Here is an 18007-nt window from a genome sequence, read left to right as displayed (position 1 = left end):
AGCCAAAAAAAAAAAAAGATGTATTTGATATTGTGCTTGTTCTCATCTCACTGCTGTTCCCACCAGGGTACTAATGTCGTAACACTTTTTTTGAAATACGATAGAGAGTCACATCCTGTCATGGTATGGCAAGAAGATATTACCTACTGTCTGATCCGCTTGCAATGATACGGGTACCATAATTATACATCCTTTTCTCAGACACTTTTTGTTTATGTTTTAATTACAATTTTAGACATATGTGTGGAAGAAATTAAAGTAGTTTTTTTTTGTGTGTGTTTTTAACTATTCTAAAGGAGACTGTTTAACATCATACCCTTGGTTTATTGTTATTGTTATTATTGCATTAGGGTTTACTATGCTTATCCAGGGCCACTTTTTAACACCACTCTCTGGGTTTACGGTCTTAATATTTCAAGACTGTTGATGATTATATTTTATGATTATAGTATTTAGACTTTATTAGCAATAGATATCTCTACTTTTTAATCCTCAAATGCCGCTGCTGGGGGGCTTGTTTTGTTTTGGACGAGCTCTGTCTCTAGGTATGTCAGAGGACTGGGACTTTGTGAAGTGGGGTCCAGCCTCACGTGGGGAGGCAAAATGTTGGGGGTGTTGGGGAAGAGAAAAAGAGCAAGCTATATCTAATCTATCCTTTTAATCCTTATAATTATAACTACCAACGCAAAAACTCCTGGGAAAATTGGAAATTAAGGTTAAAGCTGTCTCACTTCCAGTTAAGACTACAAAATGACATCAAAACTAATGTCCTTTTTTACTTGGTTTCCCATTCATTCCTTCTCAATCAGCTTTCATATATACCACCCTAGACATCCTGGATAGCTTTGCACATCCTCTACAGGTGGCTCTATCAATTAACCTCTAAGAAACGTAATCAGAAGCACATACAAAGGTTATTCTATGCATGTGTAATGTTCTGGGCGCTCAAAATGTCATGCAGTTGCCACAGGAGCAAATGGCTTAACATTTGCCACAATTAGCAATGCTACCTAATCCAGCCAAGTCACTGCATATGTAGAGTCTAAATGTTCTATACATGTCTGTATGGGTTTGTCACATGACACTCCAGTTTTCATCTCACATTCTAAAAGACTAAAGCAAGAATGATCAATGTCGGTCTGAGAGGGCCAATGGCTGCAGGTTTTTCTTTCAACCCAGATGCTTAATTAGAAAACATTCCTTACCAATAACAGATTTTATTTAATATCATGACTTGTTTGTATTTTATCTCTTCAATGTCAGGAAATTCTTAAATCATGTATTTTTTTTCCCTTTCTAATGATCTCATTCAAATGATTCGATGACTAAAACAGAGATATTTTCAATTTTTCACTTTCTCTTCAGCTTCCTTACAAGTACTTAATTAAAGCAAATAGTTCCCACTGAATACACACAGGTTTAAATGGAAACAAGCTAGATGGAGTCCTGCTGTTTTTTTATCATTTGCATTTTATTGCTAACAAGGAACAATTAAAAATAGTGAATGCTGCATTTTAAAGTAAAATTACCATTTAAGAATTCAAATTCGAAGCAAGCAAGACAACTAAAATGAAGCAGAAAAATGTCACTTGTTCATCATGCAATAAATGGGTGCTGTGGATCTCCAGAACCAACCTTGATCACCCCTGCTTTAGTCTTTTAAAATGCAAGATGAAAACTGGAGTGCCTTGTGACAATCCCATACAGACAAGGGTAAGTCTAAATTGGCCCTGTGTGAGTGTCAATGACGGAGTATGTGCTGTGACTAACTGCCACCTGGTATAGGGTTGGTTCCTGATTTGCACTGTTGTTGAAGCTGCTCTGACATGTTCTGGCACATCATTTGAACTGGATTACACAAGTATAAAAGACTGTTCAAGAATATTTTGGGTTTTCTAAATATATATATACTTTTTACTTTAATGTAAACACCTCAGGAAATTACTCAACAGAACATTTTACAACATAGTTCAATTGATTGTACTGTACAATAATATACAATCAAGTACATTTATTAATATTTATTATGCACACAAATAAATGTAAAAAAAATCAAGAAACATAATGAACAACTAAAATAACATTTAATTTGAAGCTAATCATGTTGGTTTAAATGAAGTGAACAAGGTGCACTGATAAGATTGTTACGGGGTGGCCTCATGCCTTTGCACACATTGATCTTAACGGATATATAAATTTGTTTGTTTAAATGGGCACATGCATGTGTCTGTGTGTGTGTAGATGTATATTTAAATATAGCATGTATGTAAAAAAAACTACTTGTGAAAAAATGTTGCAAATCAATAAACCTGGTCCTATGACTAAACAGAGTAGACTGCAAAAATACAGGCTAAACTGAATAATTTATATGGCAGTTACTGTTGGACATAGGTTAAACTGCTTTTGAAGGATACGGAGGTAAGTACCGGACCAAACTGGAGAAAAAACAATAGGCCTGGAGCCTATAACAGGACAAATGACATAGGTGAAAAATATAGGTAATTAATAATAAAAATGCTTTCTAAAGAAAACATATACATCTGTGCATGTGTGATTATTGAATATCCCAAAGCCAAAATAGAAAGCTACCTATCTGCAAGTAAAAGGGTGCTTTTCTGGCATAGGGTGGACCAGAGTGACTTTTCCAGAATGCACTATAATTCTGCATAGTTGATCATTTGTTCATGTTTGCCTAACCAATCCTCTCTCCTCTGGGCTTTAAACAGAAACAAGTCATGCTTCCCACTTCATAACCTTTGAGAGATAACCAACAAAGTTAATGCAGTCACATTATTTCCCAAAAGCTTCCAGGAGCTTATAAAAGTAGACACAGACACCAGATGGCTGTCATATTCACTGCTCAAAGCAGATGGCCTTTAGGTGGGGTGGGAGGTGAATGTTTCAAATGGCCATCTTCATCAAGACTAATTGACCAGCTTTAAGAGTCTGGTGCATTATCTTAGTAATGTCTCAAATAACCAACATGGAGACCAGATGCTCAAAAATCAATAGCTGTATCAAGTTTCTGGTATTTTGAAAGCAAGTCAATCTCTTAGATTAACAATGCAGGGGTACATGTGTGTTACTCTGCTTTCTCATTACATGATACAACTTTTTTAATAATGGAATACAAGTGATTTTACCATAAGAATAATTGTTCCAATAAAGAGTGTACTCTGATCTCCTTCTGGAAGCTTCCCGGGTGTGGCAGAAGTGCTGCATGGGCTCCCGGAAGTACTCAAGGTGAGCCAGGACCTTCTTCTAGCAGCACTTCCAAGTGTGGCAGAAGTGCAATTGTCCAGGCACTCCCTGGCGGTGGCTATATGCCCCAGCAGGGTTGAGCTAACAAGCTCCAAGGCTGAGGCTCCGATTCAATCCAGGGGGGCTATCCTGTCATGTTCTGGAGGAGGTATTGCTTCTGCCCTGATCTCAAGGGTCCCAGCCATCTGCCATAATTATTTAAGGAAAATGCCAGATTTTCCTCCGAGATCTTTATTAGTCCCATCTATCTATCTAATAAAATCCAAGACAAATTTTTCATTCTGTAATAGGGGGCTTTGCCCCCTGCTCATTTTGCTCACCCACCCTCTCCCACCCCGGGGTGCACAATGCACCAGCAAATTCATGTCTCTGCCTCTCACGTTGTGAAGAGGGGGCTGAACACACTAAGGAAATGCAGTTGCTCCTCCGAAACCACCTCTTAAACGGTGATACAATGGGAAACAAATACATTTTTTTTACCTCCTCTATTTTCTTGACCAGCTGGCTTGCTGCTGCTTGTGCCATGCTGCGTGATCTGCATGTTGTGTGGCGCTTCAAACATTTAAAAGCCTGTACAGCTGCTGTCCTCCTTGTCTCGCGGGACGTTAAAGTGGCTCCGAGAAAATCACGTCTTGACCCAAGATATTTTTATATAATAGAGAGATAAGTCAGTGTACCCAAAGGACTAGAAAATAACTCAGTTTTTGTTTTTGGGAAATAGTTATAAATCTATGCATTTGACACAAGGTATGAACACACACATAATTATGCATATACAAGGCCTCTTCACAAATTTAACTGACCTTGTGACATTAGGCAACAAAATGTCTCTTCTAGCAAGACATTTATTTGCTTGCTCCTCAGTAACTAGCCAGTCAATGTATGTCTGGCCTAAATATGGCCTCTGGACAGGGAGCAAGGCGACACCGGGGAGATAAAATCTGTGTGCTTGGTTTCTGCTAAGTGAGCAATTAGGATGTCAGTCAATAAGCCTTCAAAGTGTTCCAGATGGGATAACAATACACAAAGCCGAAAGCTGTGGATGCAAGGGTTTTACCATTTAATTGAGACAATCAAAAAATCCATTCAAGAAATGCAAGTGTAATGGACCAAATACAAAAGTGCTTCACACATCCCTTTACTTTTCCAAACAGGCAGTTTTACAGAGTTTCAGAGAGCTGGAAATGTTTCTGACAATCCTTCTACAGTATTCCAACAGATTTCAAGTTGACAATGTATTTAGTTATTAATGTGGTCAGGGCTGAGGGAATGTACAGTAATAATCTGAAAGATCCATCTGTGATAAATCACTAAAATTTACTAGCCAGCAAAATTATTTTTGTCAATAAAAAGACATTTAGAACAATAAGACATTTTTAGCTACATGTATAGTATTAAGGTTCCTTCTATCAGGCCCATAATGTCACATATGTAAAGATTATAACTTTCTTGAGTAACTTTTTTCTAGGTTATCCTTATAATTGACTGTGGACCCTCCAGAGGTTTACTTTCTCTAGGGATGAGGCTGACTGGAGTTTTTGCTTACCATTCCTTTGTTAATTTAAGCCTAAGTTAACTTGTTCATTGAAACTGACATATCTACAAGGCTACGTGACATGCCAAGTTAACTGCAAAATCTGCTACTTTCCTCAACCTTAGATTTAACAGATCATGTGTTGCATGAGTAAATGTCATGGAAGAATATTTAAATTAAAAAAAAAATAATAATAATTCCTTTATATTTTTGCTGTGTTAGGCTACTTGATGAATTGATTATTTACATGCAAAAGTGCAGTTTGTTCACCATAATTTGTCATAAATATAAGCATCTTATAAAATTGTTTGTAATTAGTATCTAATTTTGATTTTGCTTGTTTTTAATGGGGCATACCTACAGGTTTCCCCCACATGAAACAAATGTATCCAAACCCATTAAGTCTACTGTTATGTATATCTGTGTCTCAAAAGTAAACTGCATAATCTCTTTTTAACTGAAACTAATATATACAAAAATAAAATGGACACTTTTTGCAAAATTAAAAGTAAACTAAAACTACAAATACATTATGAAAAAAACTAAACTGAATTTCAAAGAAAATACAGAAATGCAAATTAATATAAAAAACAGAACCATAATAACATTGCTCTGACAAAATGACATTCTCCAAAATCTGTCTCCATCCTTGTTCAGTACGACTGGAAATTCACCTGAGAAATATCTGTTAAGCCATGCTGTGAAAAAGCTTCTGTGCAACTCACAATCTTTGATATTTTGGGTTTTATGAATGTACTATTATCCCCCCATATATGGCCATCAGGTTCACGGCTGCTCTCAAATATGCAATGTGACTATTTTAGAAATTTTTCTTGACATTCAAAGTATTCATAAAAGGGAGGAAAATCAGAATGTTACTGTTTCAGTGCAATTCAGAAAAAAGCCTACTGAGATTTTGGGAGTTCCCTTGAATATGCCATTAAAAAGGTTATGCCTTAGCAGGTACAGGAGAAACTTCTGCATCCACACAGGTTAAACTATGGTGAAAGTGATTAGCTTTGGAGACGTGTCAATCATAAAATGATAATCCACAGCAGGATCAAATGTTTCTATTTGCAAAGCAGTACTACAAACAATAAAAGTAAGATGTAAACACACCGTAGAGAAGGATGAATCTGTTAAGAAAAAAAATGGACAATTGTGGTGGTTAGGCAGATACCATACAGTAATTTATAAGACTGGACGAGACAACTTATCTGCTCACTAACTAAACAAATACGATGATCTCTTATGATTGTGGAGTGTACATATTCTCTTATCAACCATTCATTGTAGGGAAAAAAAAGGCTTCATAACTGCCAAAAGAAGATTTCCCATAATCCTCTGTAGATCACATTAAGGGCTGAGGATGTAAAAATTACTTCATTATTTAAAAAAAAAAAAAAACCTAAACTCCTACTTCAAATAAAGTATTACTTTGTTGAGAATTATATTGTAGTACTTACCACAGGAACAACAGGTGAAGCAGTTTGTGTGGTAGAGGTTTCCCATTGCTTGGCAGGCCTGGCTTGCTCCATAAACCCCCTTTCCACACTTAATGCAGATACCTAGATGTTAGAGAGTGAGAATAAAGAAAATTAGTCGCTGGACAGTGCTTTCAAAAACAAAGAAAGACAACAGAAATGATTTCTTCTTATTGTATCCAAGCACTACAGGAGGTCAAGAAAAGAACTGCCTAGAAAATGAAACCTGATTAACAGAAGGAATAGCCAAAAAAGTAAAAACCAAAATTAAGTATAAAAGTCTGATATTTCAACTCTGCAAGGAGCAAGAGTAACAGTAAGATCCCACAACATGCCCTGCCTGCATTACAGGAAACAGTTTACAGAGAGTGCTATGGATAAATTCTATAGAAAGACCTCTATGGGCATAGCATCTCCTATATGGAAATGTGATAGGAACATCATCATCTAGGCTTAAAGATCCCAACTTGAATTGTCATTCCGTAGATTGTGGATGAAAATATGTTGACAGTATAGTGAGAAAAATCCGATAATCAGGTTAATTATTACATTATTCAAATAAGAAATTGACATTAATGGATGCATTTGTAAAGCAAGTAATGTCAGAACAGTGCTGACTATGGAATTACAGAGTGAGGCAGAATTTACTGATAAAATAAATAACAGTTGGACTCAGGTGGAGGATTTGCAACAAATCCCCAACCAATGTGGCTAAAATGGTTGTCCTACTTAACGTATAGTTAAAGCCTTTACTAAATACTTGATTAGATCCTTGTTATTTAGCTAACAACACTGTAAATGCAAATATGTATGATGCCTCATGAATATCCTTAAACCCAGAAGTAGTAATTGACATAAAACAGCTTAACAATTGTCCTGTTGTTTTTTTTAATGTCCTTTGCACAAAAAAGACTAATTTAATGACTAATGGTAATGCCAAGTGACTAACGTTTAAAAAAATGATTAGACCAACTGTAAAAGAAGTAATTTGTTAATAATTAATCTTTAAATTTGAAATAGAGGGAAAATATTGCTTACAACAAACAGAATCACCATCGCGTATGGCCATAAGCACTCTCCAAGTGTAATACTTCTGAACAAAATGAGCCACTGAACAGCCAGGAGGGATGACTGTAATAGGTGTGGACCTTTTCCCAGTACAGTGGCATGAATTTTCACTGGCAGACTGAGAAGTTTGATTAACAAAATAAAATTATATGGGCGTATTGCTCAATGACCATAAAAAATAATAAAATAAATTCCCTTAAAACACATTTTTTAACTAAAAATATGTACAGAAATATGTATCTACAATATATATGACATTAAAGAGAATAAAATGTTTTATTACAATTACAAGCTGTCATATTAAATTTCTTCTGTAATGTACTTATCTTAAACAAAAAAATGAAAGAAGTTGTCATCATTTGTCTGATAAAAAATAAATAATATATTCACATACATTGATTCAATTAATTGATATAGGCAGTTAAACACCAACCACTCTGACCCCCAAAGGTCATGCAATAAAACAATCTCCCCTTTGGAATTCAACAAACACTTATAGATTTTAATCATTTTTATTCATTAATTACACTACAGCCTTTTTTACTATTAAGATATATATTTACTATATTTATACAGGTTATATTTGTTTCCAGTATACCAGCTCGACCTTCCCAATTCTTGAGGGGTAATGATATATATAGATTACCATTTTAAATCCTGCAGAACCTTTTTCTTACCAAAACATATACTGTATGACACACACAAATAATAAACACAGTACAAACATTTAAAAAGGATACAAATCTATCAAATGTTTATAAGATAGCAAGCTTAACAAATTCACAAATAAAAAAGTCCAATTTTGCTGTTGAGCTAACAAACCTACTGTTTACTAAGCAGCAATTCTTCTTTATCTGTTCTTTTTCTAATAGAAAATATAATCTGTTGTGTGGTATAGTGGGTGCGTGGCTCAGAAGAACTGAGCGTTTTAATAAATAAATAATGTGCTTTGCTCCGGGGAGCAGAGCAGGTGTGAGCAATTGTCTGCACTTTGGGACACTGTTTTGTGAACTGTTTTCAATAATATCAATTTTTCACCATCCCTTTGCTCGGTGTGTTTGTCCTCATCTGCCCAGCTCATCATGGTCATGACTATCAAAGGTGTCCGGTTCAAGAGACTCTCAAAATGGAAGAGGGAGCATGGAGTGACCCACGTGGCATGCTGTACTTAATACAAATTCGCTCATTGGCCAAATTTAGGCAGTGTTCATTTTAATTCAAGGACAAAATACAAAAAGGTATGAATTAATTAAAGTGGCTTTTCTTGCTGATTGTGTAATTGCGCAGGGAAACTCCACTGACTGCTTTTTCTCAGTTTATTACCTAACTTTCTTTAACGTAAAAGCTAACATTCCCATTTTTCCACTCTCTAGTAAAGTCTCCCTTACTGCTCTCTGTTTACAAGAAATTAGCAGCAAAAAATAGACATGTGATAGCTCAGCTATCATAATAATTTAATTAAAGGAGCACAACAACTAAATTACCCTAAAGCTTAGAAAGGCAGACACTGAAAAAAATGTTTTTTATGATTGGCCAGTTTATTGATCGAGTCTTTCATAATGAAAATCAGCCAATTTAGATATGAGGCCAATCAAGCAAAGCATTACTATTTAACTTTTTCTCCTTCTGCCTTCTTCAGTTTTTACTTGCATGCCCCAGAAATAAAATAGACTCTAAATTCATCTTATGTTAAGTAATTTGTTGGGCTTGATGGACACCATTCAATCTTCTACATCACAAAATAAATATTAGAGGGCCAATGTAAAAGTGAAATAATTCTTACACAGATTAATGCCACCTAACAATAAATATCTGCTTATGGACTGGGCTCATTCAAGCAGCCTGAGGTCTTCACATGCATAAGGCTCAAACTTTTGTTTCCACAGTAATCTAGAAGTGCAACCAAGACAGCAAAAAGAACCACAGATCATATATGGTTCATATACTGTACATTTCAAATTACCTGAAGCTTCAGTAATTCTGCTTTATGCAAAAATCATCTTTTTGGCGAGAATGTGGAAGGTTGCTGGTTTAAAGAGACACAATCAAAAATAATTTTCCATTGTCAGAAGGGTTGATACCTAGTTTAGCTGCTTCTTTTCATAGCTTTACAGATCAATCAATATGTTATGCTCCCTAAGCACACCACTACTTTCCACATTTGCCACTATTGCAATACTGTTGCACTGAATGGCTGTTTCACTATACATGTTCCATTGATAAACAGACATAACCCAGATATTTCACAATTTCAGAAGGCACTGAGCAGGCTCTTGTCAGACAAGAGACAAATAATTTAAGGCACAATACCTAGGAGCTACGTTTTCAGCTAAAGAGACAAATTAGGTGGATGAAAATTTAGCATTCTAGGACATATGTGATCAGCTGATCCAAAGCTGACCAAATTTTAACCAAAGCTGACTAAAGTTTCTAAATCAAGAGAGTGTGCTTACATCAGAATTAATAGAGAAGCTTCTTGGAAGACAAATGGAAGATTTTCAAAATTCTACAATTGGCCCTGATTCATGATGATAACTCAAGAAAGAAGGCATCTCATTTCCTTTCTACCAAGAGAAATACACATTAATGACCCTGTTTACGAAAGTGAACAAATACTGTATCCTTTATGTTCCTTTAATAACAGAAAACAAGACAATCTGAAATCAGAAACCATTTAAGTTTGCAGCCCTTTTATAAGGCAATTACAGATCTTCTCCTAGCCACTTCATCGTAGTTGCTCCTTAGCCTTTGACAGAGCAGCTGCTTGGACCCATATGGCTGAAGCACTTAGGGAGGAAGCACAGTGGGAAAGCTCAGCAACTCCCAGGGCTCCTGATGTCACAATTTCCTGCCATGCTCTACCTCCTGCCAATACCACAAAAATTGTACTATCCCTGCACATTTGGTACAACAAGGAGTTTTGGCTGCAATTTCCTTTCACCTCAGAAAATCAACAACTTCAGTCTTCAGGAGTGGATCTGCAGTGTTGATTTTCTCATTACTACATTTTTTTTTTACACCATAGTAGGAACAAGAACATGTGCCTCTCTATCATACAACTATGCACATTCTTATTATAAAATGTATTTAAATTACACAAATATGTACTCCGTTTTCAAACCCATTTATATTTTATTTACACTACAGTATATCCTATTTAGGGTCTTGCTGTGCGCTGTAACCAAACCCAGCAGTAAGGTGGCAGAGAGGTGATTACACTTTGAACTATCAAACAATGCATCAATAAGATGCATGTTACAGTATTTATTAAGTTCTACTTTATTGAGCACTTTGTCACAGTAAGCACCATTAAACAGCTTTTTGGAAAACAATCATTTAAAGATTTATTATTCGACTAAACAGAGTGGAACATAAAAACCCATAACACTGATTGTAACACCAATTTTCAGAAATTGTAGAACAATATAAAATAAAAATGGGCATTTAGCATTAAACTCTAGGACTGAACTTTCATAGCCAGGCACAAAATGAGAGTTCAAGAAAAACACAGCGAGGAGCAGGGAGGCTGGCTTCAGAGAATCAGATGAGGTAAATGTAGATAAGAACTGAACAGTGGCAGGCAATTCACTAATGTAGTATTTCCCAAAGGCTTTATGTGGTGATCTACTGTTTTTTGGCACATCAATTTCACTTGATAGTCCCCCATGGGGGGGCACTCAAGTTGAGACTTGGAGCAAAAACGGGGATGTCTTTATTAAAATGTCAAACTGGGCATGGTTTCCTATGGATTCACATTTGCAGTTAATAATCAGTCTATCTAATGCTACTACTAATTTCTTGCAAAATATTCACAGCTAGGTACAAACAAAAGTTTACAAACGTAGTAGGATTCCAAAATGATACTTCTATAACTTGTTCCAATCTGTATTTTTATTACTAAAGTACATGCACAACAATTAGTTTTGTCTTTACAAATTTCATTATTTTGTAGCATCATAAAGAGAAAACCTGACATACTAAGACTATGGTGTCTTTACTGCCCTAATGAGGATGTAATGGCCTCAGCACCACTGATGTCAAAGTAATATTTTCTGTGTCTCATGTCAGTTTTGCACTCACTGGTCACATATCGAATTTGAGAGACGAGTATAAAGAATGGAGAATAAAAACATTAAACCAGTGCCACAAATATTGTCAAATATGCACAGATGAAGAAATGGGTCCAAAGATCTGTCTGGTCGAAAAACTAAATAATGGAAGATGTGTCACACTACTCAACAAAAAATTAAAAGTATCACAATGGAAACAATTTATTGAAGGAATTGTTAATCAGCAGGGACTGGACAATTTGCTAGAAGTGAAAGAAAATGGTTAGACCACAGGCCATTTTCATCTAGGCAAAAAACTAAAGTTCGGGAAAAGGTTCATCTTTCAGCAGAGTAATACTTCTAAACAGATACAGAAAACAACTGTGGAGTGGTTCACAAGTAGGCAGCGAAATGACTTTGAGTGTACCAGTTAATGCCCTCACCTTCATGAATCTACAGGACTATTTGAAACCGGCAGGCCATAAGCATCACTCTAAAAACCATGATCAAAATCAAAACTGCCATGAGATTTGATGAAAACTGGTAGACACCAAAAGGCCTGAAGCGATTTTTGTGGCAAAGAGTGGCTCAATCAAGAAATATTAATGTGAAGGGTGTACACTTACGCAAACACCAAATTTCTTTTTGACTTTTAGATATCTGCTGCCAAATCACTCACTTTGCATTTAAATGTTACCCCTTTTTTGCAATGTCTGGGTTTTAGTTCCTAACTAACCAGGAGCACAATCCTGCTGAGACATGCTCAGGCTCCACCAACACTGAACTGAATTGGCTAGGTTTTACAATATGTGGTATACTGGTACAGTGGTTATTGCTGCTGCCCCATGGCTCTAGAGACCTAGGTTCAAACAAAACTATAGCAGCACACAGGTTCACTTACAGTATATCGCAAGTATTTGAGTACAAGTTGATACAGTGTATATTTAAATGAACATTTTAAGCATTAAGCAAAAACAAGCATATTCTGTGGCCTTTCACCTCTATTTTGTGAAGTGAAGCATGAAGAATATGGTAGGAAAGGAGGTGTTCCATTGTACTTGTTTCAGGTAAAGAAATTACTGTAAGTATATGTAGTTCTGCAGCTTTTTAAAATGCTTTACTTTCAGATTACATTCTTCCCCAAACACGAAAAGCATTTGTACAATTGTGGCTTACTTTTCCAAAAAAAAAAAAAAAACTTTCAAATTTCATAGTGTGTATATATAAACACAATAGCTCTCTAAAAAACTGCTGAACTGAACAGCACTCATTGGAATAATGTAATTTCTCTTTATGTTTACTTTTTATTCATTCCATATGTAAATACTAGTTTGTAAAATGAAATTTTAATGTTTTATCATCTAAAATCTAATTCAAAATGTTATTTCTTACTACAATGAAGCTTCTCCTTAATTAAGAGCAAAACTCCTGTATTTAATAAATTAATCATTTTGAATAATGCATAGCACTGTTGTCTAAATTGAATTTTACATTTCCAGAAATCAGAATATAAACATTATTATTGAACAAAGACCAAATGAAGACTGAAGATGAAAATAAGTTTCAAAATGTAACAGATAAAACATAAGAATCTAATGGAAAGTAAGCCTGTGTTTAAAATTATAATAATTCAAACAAGTTAAAAAAAATGTTCACATGGCTTAATACGGAGGTGTGTCTGTAGCCCTCAATGGACTGAGTTCAGTAGTTCAGTTCTAGAACCTTATCGATCCATTTGCGGGTTAAGGGGGTCAAAGGCTATTTCAGCAGGGTTGGACAAAAGGCTGAAAACAGGCCTAGAGAACACTGTAGTCCATCACAGAGACCACACTCACGCATGTATGCATGCATGCATACATGCATGGTGACCAACTTGCAAATACCAATTAAATATGCTGAAGAAAAATAAACAACTTTTGTAACTACTTCTTTGTAGTTGTCTTGCTGTAGTAATTGTCATTCAAAGGGACTTGCAAAACTAATCAGTTATGACAAATGTTAAGGAATAACAAATAACAGGCAAACATTATTGTAGCTACTGAAAGTTTTAAATATCAGGTGAATATGGCATTCTGATGGTAAATCATATAGTGACAGCATTTTCAAAGTCAGAAATCAAGACACTTGTGTAGCACATATGCCTATCCACATTTTTGAATGTCTGCTTTAATTCAACATCATCAGTGAAGGATCAGAGCACGAGAATAAAAAAATAAAAAAAAACAAAACACAACATGATTCCACACAGCACTTAATTTGGAAATAATTGCTGGTAGTCTGTTTTTTGTCTGCTTCTTGGTCTTTATTGCAAATCTTTTCAAAATTTAACACCAGTTCCTAATCAAGAAGACCCCTTTTCAGAGTTCTGACTGAGCTATATTAAGTAAACAACATTAAAGAGCTTGGTTCTATTGTAGTTTTGTCCATGCTGTTCTAAATATGTTGTGCTAATGTTTGTTTCGGCAATGCAATGTTTGCAGCACTGAAAAACTTTATTAGATGGGCAGTCTATTAAAACAGGGCCATTCTTATATTCTTCATTTATTTCTTGGGATGCATATTCTGAAATCACAAAAGTCCTTGGCACTGGAACATCTGGGGCCTAATGCATAACGCCATGCGTAGAATTCAAACTATAACACGGCGTGCGGACAAAAGCAGGGAAATGTGTTTACACACAAAAAAAATCAAGATGCATAAATCTGTCTGTTTGCCAACTTCCATGTTCATCCACTCCATAAATTCCGATCAGGTTGAAAAGTAACACACGTGCACACGCCTGCTGTCCTGCCCCAACTCCTCCCAGAATTACACCTTTTTGAATATGCAAATCAATATAAATAGCCCTTAAGCTCAGCATTCTGTGAAAAGGCAATGGCAAAAAAATGGGAGAAACAGAAGAAATAGAAATAGAAATAAAAGAATTTCAGCGAATACAAATTACATATTTGTGAGTGGCAAAAGTATGTGAACCTTTGCTTTCAGTATCTGGTGTGACCTTGTTCTTGGAGTGATCTTTGTTGGTCGACCACTCCTTGGGAGGGCAAAAATGGTCTTGAATTTCCTCCATTTGTACACAGTCTGTCTGACTGTGGATCGGTGGAGTCCAAACTCTTTAGAGATGGTTTTGTAACCTTTTCCAGCCTGATGAACATCAACAACTCTTTTTCGGAGGTCTTCAGAAATCTCCTTTGTTCGTGCCATGATACACTTCCACAAACGTGTTGTGAAGAGCAGACTTTGATAGATCCCTGTTCTTTAAATAACACAGGGTGCCCACTCACACCTGATTGTCATCCCATTGATTGAAAACACCTGACTCTAATTTCACCTTCAAACTGCTAATCCTTGAAGTTCACATACTTTTGCCACTCACAAATATGTAATATTCAATCATTTTCCTTAATAAATAAATGACCAAGTATAATATTTTTGTCTCATTTGTTTAACTGGTTTCTCTTTATCTACTTTTAGGACTCGAGTGAAAATCTGATGATGTTTTAGGTCATATTTATGCAGAAAAATAGAAAATTCTGAAGGGTTCACAAACTTTCAAGCATAACTGTAGTTGTTGGTTTAAACAGTGATATAAACAGCAAAAGGAAGTTGATCGAGTGACATAGAGTGTCGGAGAAACTCAAAAGCTCAAGTTCACAAAGTCGCACAGTGCCCGAAATAAAAAAGAAGTTGTCACATATCAAAGTCGCGGTGAAAAGGCGAGTCGTAGTCCACCGTCTGAATGTCATATTAAAGCTTATTACCACACAGAGAAGAAAAAAAAAAAAGGTACACTTAGCACGAAATGTTAACTTTAATCTCGAAATTTTCACTTTAAATCATGTAGTTTATTTTGTCATTAAAGTAGAACATCATAAATTTCATCTTAAAATTGTTTAATTTACTAGTTTCTCAAATCCCATCGTAACTAAAGTAGCACATTAAAAGCTTTGTTTTGTATTTGATCTTCTATGTGCTCTATGTGTGTGAATCACTATGTGCTTCCGGGCTTGCTCTTCCTCCGACATGACACAGAAGCCATTATATTCGTCATATTAGAGCTCTATGAATAGTTAAAATACTGACATGTATACGTAATATCATTTTCATGATGATAGGAGTTAAAGGATGTTATTAAACATGGGAACACAGTGGCACAGTGATTGTTCATGTCTCACAAGATGCTTTCTGCGCCATGCACGACCTTCAATGAAATACTTTATTGTAGCAGTACTGTCTCTTTCAAAACGCACTAACCCTCAGTTCCTGTCCTTACTTTTCTTTCTCCAAATATCCAATCAGCCACACAATCAGCTCTTTTATAAACGTTAAGCCACCTGTAAGCTTAGAACACCGATTCTTCAAAACTTTTAAGGAACATTGAAATATCTTCGTAGTACTTGTTTAATTATTCCATCTATCTATCCTTCAAGTGTCGCGCCAGCAACAGTAAGAATACAGCGCAAGGCAGGAACAATCCGTGAACAGAGAGCCAGCGCCTTGCTAGCGCAGCAACACCGTGTCCTCACATGTTTAATTATTAGCAATGTAGATTATTCAAATGAAGTTAAAGTTTTATCTGTATAATATAATAAACATATTTTGCTGCATTTCATCTTACAAATGATATTGTCATCATATGTAAATACGCTCTTTATAAAGTGGCTCAGGTTGTGCAATATTATAACTGTATCACAAGTTTACAGTGAGGTAATTGTACTAATAAGTACAAAATGTTCTACAAGGAGCTCTTGATGGACAGATTGAGTGCGTTTATATTTCTTGGAATGAAACTATTTCTGAACCGCGATGTCCCTAAAGGAAAGGTTCTGAAGCATTTGCCATTTGAGAACAGTTCAATAGACAGCAAGGCTGAGGCAGCGTGTACTTGATGCTATATATCAATAATTCTCTTTCTGATCAGCTGCTGTGCAGCTGTGATTCACACTCAGATACAGTGATATAAATACTCCGAGTGGTGCAGTGAGAGTAATATGGAAAAAGATGATCCGCTGTGGCAACCCCCAATGGAAGCAGCTGAAAAAAGAAGAACAAGAAGGTGCAGTGAGAGTAACAACGCTAAAGCAGCTATGGTATTTAGAATAGTTAGACCATTATGTGGACCATTATATTGTTACAGGTTAATCACAATCAGATGCATTAAACTAATAAACAATATGTGGTTAATTTCAGTGTATTTATAAAGCTGCGTCAGGGATGTGGATCTAAAAAAGAAAGGGAAAACACACAGGAACTGTAGCGCTGCTTTGACACTTGGTGCCGCCAGTCTGCAAAACTGAGCGCAGAACTTGCGTACGACAAGGTATGAGCTACTGTGGAAATGTGTGTGGCTTTACGCCAATTTTAGGTTTTATACATTGCGATTTGAATGTGGAAACGTTCTTATGCAACGTTTGTGCATACGCAACGTTTATACATGAGGTCCCTGGTCACCTTTGTAAATGATAGTGTCAGTAAAATTGCGAATCATTATAATTTGTAGATAATGGAGCTGTTAGGTTGGTTTTGTGCAAGGTTAATATTGAGTAAATGATAATTTACTCCGTGCCTAACAGCTTACATGCCACAGGGTACCTCATTCATATCTGGGCAACCTATTGTTTTTCTTGCTTGCATTTTATACTTTAATGGTTAGGAAGATCATTTAACTTACCTGTTACGATTTAAAGCATCAGAAGGACCGACATGCTGATGCACTGGCTCTCTTCCATTTGTGCTAAAGCAGCTTGGAAGACTTTAAAAAGTAGAAATAACTTGCCCACAAGCAGCCTGTGACAGCAACTTACTACATATGCAAGCAGTTTGCTGGTATTTCATTCATTTGTACTGGGGTTCTGTTTGACATCAGTAACAGCTACTGAAGGTAAAAACAGAAAATTCTACAAGATATACAAGCTGGTGTAACCAAAGTTAAGGTAAACTTGAAAGAAAAAACTAATTCATTGTTGAAGTCACCCAAAATGTTTTAACTATTTTAAAGTAGATGAGCATGCAGATTTGCCAGTGCTTTCAGATTTCAGAGTTTTCCACAGCATGGTCTGTCCGAGACATCTCAATGAAAATTGAACTGTCCTGACAAATTTCCTTAAAGAATAAATGTACCACTTTTCAAAATTGGTCCACAAGGGACAGGAGTTGTTTCAAGGGGACAGACAGACATGGCTATCACAACAGGTACTTCATGCATTATATGCAGCGGCACCTAAAAAGTGAGACCAATTCATAGTTTACTCTTGCAGTTTAATCATAAGTATAATTAAATGCATAAAAACAAAACAATACTTAAGTGTGCAATCTGACATTTAGCCAAAGCATACCAGAATATCTGCATCGCACTGTTCTGAGCAGCACTAAAAGCCGAACCACTCAAATACGCATGTTCACCTGCACAGTTTACACCTCATAACAGTAAATGCTTAAACCCACTTCCACTGTAAATACAGAGTAGCACATTTTTATTGTAATAAATAAGCATACTTTGCTCATTTCCAGCATTAGTCAGAGAACTATTATAACTATGCCCCTTCATAATCATAACCTTTTAAAAACTGAAAGATTCCTAAAATCTAAAAGGAATTAAGGAAATAAAGAAA

At 35.8% G+C, this 18007-nt stretch overlaps 1 protein-coding gene across 1 annotated transcript in view; it reads right to left on the bottom strand.

The window, feature by feature from the left end:
• The window catches only part of LOC120535608 (WT1 interacting protein), a 184757-nt gene that overhangs the window by 99118 nt on the left and 67632 nt on the right, over nucleotides 1–18007 (bottom strand). Inside the window, exon 2 of the mRNA XM_039763554.1 lies at nucleotides 6262–6363. Within this exon, the coding sequence (XP_039619488.1) occupies nucleotides 6262–6363 (102 nt within the window). The remainder of the gene's footprint in view (nucleotides 1–6261; nucleotides 6364–18007) is intronic.

Source organism: Polypterus senegalus, chromosome 9 (genome assembly GCF_016835505.1).
Source record: "Polypterus senegalus isolate Bchr_013 chromosome 9, ASM1683550v1, whole genome shotgun sequence".
Classification (NCBI taxonomy): domain Eukaryota; kingdom Metazoa; phylum Chordata; class Cladistia; order Polypteriformes; family Polypteridae; genus Polypterus; species Polypterus senegalus.
The sequence above is the reverse complement of the archived record's forward strand: the minus strand, read 5'-3'. Positions and strand labels throughout refer to the sequence as shown.